The following is a 7,020-nucleotide window of genomic DNA, read 5'->3' as shown; positions in this document are numbered from 1 at the left end:
AATCTAAGTGTCTTGGGAAGAATCATAGAGCTGACCACAGGAGTGACATGACAGGGCAAACTTTATAAAGTGGTCATCTAATTGCTCTGTATGGAGCAGAGGTTGAGAATCAGGTGTGGAAGCAGGAGGCCAGTTGGGAGAGCTCTGGCTGAGACCCGACACTGATGGTAGCATGGCTGATGGGAGCCATGGAGAGGGTGAGGAATGGATTACAGAAAGAGCATGATGAAGGGAGTAAGAGATTCTTTGGCCCAAATAACTGGGAAAATGGTGCCATTTCTAGAGGCTGGCAAAAGCTGAGGAAAGAGCAGGTTTGACAAGGAATGGAGTAGGGAGAAGTCAAGGATTTGGTCTTAGACATTAAGTTTGAGATGCCTTTTAAATAGCCACATGGAGATACGAAGCAGGCAGTTGGTTACAGAAGCGTGGTGTTCAGAGGAGAAGTTGAGGCTGGGCATATGAGTTCAGAAATAGATGGCATAATCTCCAGAAGGGAAATGCCTCTTGTCACTCTGATTTTGTTCTCCACCTGCTCCACAGACCACGGCCTTAGGCCCTGTTAGGGAGATAAACATGCATCAGGTTGAGAATCACCTTGAAAGCCCAACACCGCCAAGAGCCACAGCTCAGGGGCCCAGACACCACATGTGCTTCCTTTCCTGGCGGGCAGGGGAAGTAGGGAGAGTCCCCTTGCACACTCTGCCTCAGGCTGTCCGCATCCAGAAGGACAGTATCATCTACCACTTGCTTCTCCTCACGGAAGAAGGAGAAGACACTCCACACGATAGTGAAGAAAACTGATGACACTTGGAAGAAGTCCACAGCTGGAACCCAGAGTAGGGAGAGCAGTGTGTCCTTAGGTGACCAATTCTTGAAAGCAGGCTCCTCCTTCTGACTGTCATCCTCAGTGGAACTTGGTACAAGGTTCAGCCGACTACTACTGCTGACTCACTGTCTATTCTTGAAGTATTAATACTTGAGTCACTAAGTAGAAGCTGACTTACTATGCCAGGTAATTGCAAAATGCAAATTAAGATAAGGCCTCCAATCTGTCCCCTCTCCCATTAGCTCTCCACTCCCCCTAGAGGGATCTAGAAGGTCATGCTGCTTCCCTTCTTAAACTCTTCCAACAACACTCCACGGCCTTGAGGGTAAAGGCTGAGCTTCTTAGAATGGCTCATAAAACCACAGGATGTGGTCCTTGCCTTCCACTCCTGCCTGGTGTACGGCTGCTGTTTTAATGTATTCCATGCTCCTGGTATTAACCCTTTGCCTAACCAGCTTTTAGGGAAATGTTCTTTTGTGTTGTATCCCCTTCAAGTGACTCTCCCTTCCTTGTCCACCTAGAGACCTTCTACTGATTCCTCCAAGCCCCAGTTCAAGGTCTTCTCCTCTGTGAAGAATTCCTAGGCCCGTGCAAGCAACAATCTCTCCATCTGAAACAGCACTGTTCTTAATTTCTCCATCATAGTATTAACACAACATACGGCAATTATTTACAAACACTCCATCCCCCACACTAGACCGTGGGTTCCTTTGAGAGAGCAGCCAAAGAGGTCATCATCTCTGTACCTGACACACAGCTAGGCAAGCGGAAGAAACTTAATGTGTTTCGGCTAAATGAAGTAAATAAATGGGCCAGGAGTACAAGAGCCCAGAACAAAGCCTGTCCTTCGAAGAATAAAGATGGCAGCTCTTCAAGCATGAGAAAAACATGGTGATCCAGGGAAAGCCAACAAGACACATGCTGGGGCCTGATGACGCTATAGCAGTCAGGAAAGTGAATTAATTTGAACCAACGTCGGGTTATTGGGAACATAACTTGTATGCCTCTCTTTTTAGGGTCTTCCTCTAAGTTCATACTTAAGTTCCATGGGGTTTCTAAGGAGGATGGACTCCGCCATGGAGACGGGGCTTATTAGCCAATTCCGTAGTGGCCTCTGTCCACAAGATCCCTAGAGGGCATATGGGAGTTAGTATAACTAGAGGTCTTGGGTATGTCCAGAATGTGTCTGAAGGACCCCTGGGTCTGCAAATAACACACAGGGCATAGGATCATATGAACTGAGGTGATCTTCATCTGCTCAGGTTGCAGCACATACAACCCTAAGTGTTTACAGGCAGTCATATTGGATGGTTGGCAACATTTCAGGAATGTCCATAAGCCTGAGACACATCATTTGCTTGAGTAATGTTCTCACCTGGCCCTTCAATCTTGACTTCCGGGAAGGGGGGCACTGCATGTTACACGTGGCAGTAACAGGGCAGGTAGGGTAGGTTAACAAGCATTCCACTCATGATGGCAGTTTCTAGCCGAGATCTTGGCAATGACCTGTGACTCACCTGAATCAGATGGGCTGCACTTTCCGGGCTGCCGTACCGAAGGTCATGTCCATTGATGGCCAGCACACGATCGTTCTCCTCCAGCTGACCATGTCGGTCTGCCACACCACCATCCAACACATTGAAGATGAAAACCCCGGGCTCATCCACCCTGCGCACAAGTTTTATTCCAAGCTGCTCCTCAGGGCTGCTTTTGTTGAGAATCACATGGAAACTGTCATCGCGGGGTCCGTGGGCATCCAGTGCCTGTCCGTTGCTCCTGCTTTGGAACTTCTGCTCTCGCAACACAGTGAGCCGAAGCATGTGGCAGGGCTGCCGCAGGAGGCGAAGGGCGTAGTTGTGAGGTACATTGCTGATGTCCATCCCGTTGACCTGGGGGGAGACCCAAAGCCAGAACGGATCAACCAGCGCCACCTGCCACAACACTTCCTAAAAGGTCCCAGACCCACAGCATCAGCAGAACCCTTCCTTGAAGACTGCTCTGGTTTGTCACCTCCTCCTCTGTCCAAATACCGCCTACACCCACCTTCCAACATTACTCTCAACCCCGCTCTCTTTCAGTGTCACTCGCACCTCCAGGTCAGGTCTGTCTCGCTGGACGACATCTTTCTTCAGCCTTGTTCTTGCCCAGGCCCCCAGATTTATCTACACAAGTCCCAACCCTCATTTCTGTTGCTTGCCAAACTTAGTGTTCAGCCGAAGGGGTGGGGGTGGAGACGAGGGGGGGGGGTGGAGAAAAACAGAAGAAAAAATAGGAAAAGGCAAAAGAAAAACAATTCCCATGGAGTTTGAATGATTATACTAAACTCTTCAGATCAAACCAAGCTGACACTTTCTTTCCAAAGAGCTCCAGATGAATTTTTATCCCTGGGGCACCATCAGAGAGAGAGAGAGAGACACAGAGAGAGAGACAGAGAGAGAGAGAGACACAGAGAGAGAGACAGAGAGAGTGTGTGTGTGTGTGTGTGTGTGTGTGTGTGTGTGTGTGGTCCTAAGGCGACTGCTGCCTAAGTCTTTTGCCCATGTTCACACACACAAAAAAACCAATCTCTGTATAGTTTCAACCAAGCTGATGTGACTGTTTCTAGGCTCTCTTACTGAAAGGCTGGATCACTTTATTATGCTACTTAAATGTCCTCAAGCTCAGCCCTCGCATTTGTGCCTCGTTAATTATTGGCGGGGCTGACGCCTCAGGGGGCTTTCTGGTTTTAATTACTCCGGCTAAGCTGGCCCAGCCTGGAAGCGACAGCCCCTAGTGGTAGTCGCTGCACTCCGTGCAGGGGCCCCACGGAAGAGAGACAACCTTCTCAAATTTCTATGGTTTGGTAAGATTCCTTGTACTTGTAGCTGATTTTTAGTGGAGGCTTAGAGTGAGCTTTTAAGAGGCCTTGCTGCCCGTACAATCATCAGTTTGGGGGATGGAGGGGGGCTCTCGGGCACAGCCAAGCCTCATCAGCTTGGTCCAAACACCAGAGAGCTCAAAGCCCTTGCTCTGCTCTGTCGCTTCTTCTGGTCTGGTCTCCCCATCACGCCCAGGCCGAGAGAAGGCCAGAGTCGTCCGCTAGACAGTCCTGGCGGCATTTTGCCTGCAGCAGCCACTTGAAGGATGTAAGGATCACAACTGCATATTATACAACCTGGAAGGCAGCAGTTTCCACTGGAGGGGAGCCTCCCGCACAGCATCGCTGACTGCGCCGCGGACCCTCTGGAGGCGGACGGGCCCCACCCATGCTCCACCTCAGGGACCAGTGGGCCTTTCAATGTTGCTACGATCCCTGCTTTAAATTCTTGCACCCCTTACCCGCCAAAATAAGAATTTCTTTGACAGAGAAATAGCTCATGAAGTGTCAGGGGCTGGCCCCTCATTGACCTAGAAGGAATGGAATGAAACCCTCATCCGGGCATCAGACAGAAAATATATGACCAGGGAGGGGTTTCTTGTCACTTCTGCTACACGTCTGACTTCTGTCTGATAAACAACTCTTCCTTTACCTCTTCTTTTCTTCTCAAAATTCTTTTCTAACGTCCCTGCTCTTGCCCATGCCTCCGAGGTTGGAAATGCTCAAGGTGGTCTGTTCCAGGTATGCTGTTCCATCATCTGCCTTCCCTGGAATGTCTATGGGTTGGTGGGAATAGCTTGGGAATACTTCTTGGTTTTTCTCACAGAGGGCCATTAGCTACAGGAAATTTACTTTAGAGGGTTGTATGAATGGGAGTGATTAGATAAAATACAAAATGTTCCATTAATCTGCTCTAAAAACAATATTATATGCTCCAGTTTAATATTATTTTATGTTCTTGTTACTTAAAGTAGGAGGGGGGGCAGAAAGGAGGAGAGAGGAAGAGGAAAAGAAAGGAAGGAGAGAAGGGGAAGTTGGGATAGAATCTGGAGGAGAAAAGAGAAAGGAGGGGAAAAGACAAAATGATACAGAGACAGAGAGAAATACTTATACACAGAAAGAGGAAGAGGCCAGAAGAACACAAAAGACAGAGGGGGGGCAAAGACCTATCTCAATTAAATTCCAAATCTCAAATGAAGAGTCATTCTGCATAATAACTGTGGAAAGTGGATGCTCCACATTGATTTAGCATTTCATCCATCCAATTACTTGCTCCAAAGTGATTTTTATTAAGCCCTTTTCATGGCCCCACAGTGACGGGCTCTACCTTCAGGATGATGTCTCCTGGCAGGAGTCGGCCGTCCCTGGCAATCACCCCGTCACGGTAAATGTGCTGGATAATGATATGGACGAGCGGGGTTTCGCTGCCTCCCACAAGCCTAATGGAGAGGCTTTCGTTGGGAATCACTCGATTGATCTTGACGCTTGTAATTTCACCATCTGGAATCAGGTGATACAACCTTGGAAAGACTAAAATGGACAAAGACAGTATTTACTTCAGAGACCCACCCAACGGACATTTCCAACCATTCTTCTTCTTGCCAAACTTTGGTTTTGGCCAAACTAAACTACTCATCGTTCCTCATACATGTTTTCCATTTTCCTGCCTCTGTGCCAGGATACGTTTCTCTGCTTGGAATGTTTTTCATTCTAGGCCTAGACCCAATTTTTTTCTTCAACACTTGCATGAAATGATCCCTTTCGATTAAACTCTACCCTGAGCCCACTTTCCTTGCTTTGTCTAAAAACATCCCATTTCTCCCCCAAAACTTCTGTTTCTCACAGCACTGAGCCTCTATGATTATTCATGCTCATTTCTTCATCCTCTCCTGGAGTCTAAAATCCTTGAGGACCACCATTTCTGGCTGTCCCGTAGTTGCGTGCACAGATCACAAGCGTTGGGCAAGGCCTCCTGAGGGTGGAGGACTGAATGAGAATGAGGGAAGGATCGTGATGGACTAAACTGCAGTTTTATCACTTGCTTTTCCACGAACAAAATAGAATGAACCTGCTTTTCTGCCTTCTCAGTCCCTTTTGAAGATTTCTCCCTGGAAGTCCCTGCTTTTTCAGGCTTAGGGAATGATCAGTCCTCTCCACCAGCCATTGTTGTCAATAAAGGGACATCAAACGGTCTGATGCATGACCACGAAGAGATGTGGTTTCCAGAATCCCTGATCTGGCTGAATTCGGAGCTGACCGGAGGCCTAGAGACCCTGGCAGGTGCCTCAAACTCCATCTTTTAACTGAAGACTCCTCTTTCCTTATGAAATCTTTCACCGGCCACCCCCCGCCCATCTCCACCACTGTGCCCATGCCCACAAGAGCTTCTAGTTGTCTGGCTCTGTAGTGACAGAGACAGTCGTGTGGAGTTATTTTACACGTGAGGATGTTTGAGTGTAGAGCGGGGGAAGTGACAGGAGTGGCTGGGGGGTGCCAAGTAAGGGGCTCTCTGAGCCAGGTCACAATCTGGGGCTCCAGGTGACCCACCATCCTGTCACCTCCCTCAGGTTTCTTTAGTGCCAGGGATTCACAACAGTCCTACGGGGTCTGTTAGGCCTGTAGACCCACAGCGGGAGAAGTGTGCAGAAGGGACTCGATTACATGGCGCCCAGCCTACACCTAGTTTGCTAGAAGCAGGTCCCCAGCGCCGGGTTGCTGGAGTTTGGGTGTGGAGGGTGGAAATGCTTTCGTCCCCCGTAGCTGCTGACAGCTGCCTTTGCCCTAAGATTCTCTCTCCCCATTAAGTCATCTGGAAAGATGAACACTGCAGGTCTGCTTCCGCATAAGGCACTGTTTTCAAAACCCATGACCTTAGTCCATTTTCCCTAATGAACTAAGAGTTCATTAAGAAGGGCTCAACTCTCCAGGAACAATACAGAAAGAATTAAAATTACTTCGAAGTATTATGAACATGATAAACAGGGCAACTGAGCAGCCAGAGGAAGCCTGAGATTGCAAATGGGGGTCCTTAACCTCCACTGGGGTGTGATTTAATGTAAGGGGCTGGCTTTGCTGCACGGTGCGGGCAGCAGCCTTAATCTGTCAGTTCCCGGTGCTCGCGGTGCTTGGGTGACTGAGTTCAATGAATGTTTAAACTACTTTGATTACATTAAGTAGGCTCCACTGTGAGCATTTGTGGGAACAGGTCTGGTGACAGGGAATGGTGATTAAAAAAAAACAACCCACTCTCAACAAAGAAAGATTTAGAAATAATTGTCCAAGCTGCTGATTCTTGCTCCCCTCCCCTTCCCTTCTGACCTGCCCCCCCCCCCCCCCC

General features: G+C 48.6%; 1 protein-coding gene across 3 annotated transcripts in view; it reads right to left on the bottom strand.

The window, feature by feature from the left end:
• Positions 1-7,020, bottom strand: part of LNX1 (ligand of numb-protein X 1) — a 117,786-nt gene that overhangs the window by 22,395 nt on the left and 88,371 nt on the right. For all 3 annotated transcript variants that reach the window (XM_029945716.1, XM_029945723.1, XM_029945731.1), the window contains 2 exons: positions 5,011-5,213; positions 2,344-2,715 (listed from right to left, as the gene is read on the bottom strand). In XM_029945716.1, the coding sequence (XP_029801576.1) occupies positions 2,344-2,715; positions 5,011-5,213 (575 nt within the window). The remainder of the gene's footprint in view (positions 1-2,343; positions 2,716-5,010; positions 5,214-7,020) is intronic.

The sequence above is a fragment of the Suricata suricatta genome, chromosome 1 (assembly GCF_006229205.1).
Source record: "Suricata suricatta isolate VVHF042 chromosome 1, meerkat_22Aug2017_6uvM2_HiC, whole genome shotgun sequence".
NCBI lineage: Eukaryota > Metazoa > Chordata > Mammalia > Carnivora > Herpestidae > Suricata > Suricata suricatta.
The sequence above is the reverse complement of the archived record's forward strand: the minus strand, read 5'-3'. Positions and strand labels throughout refer to the sequence as shown.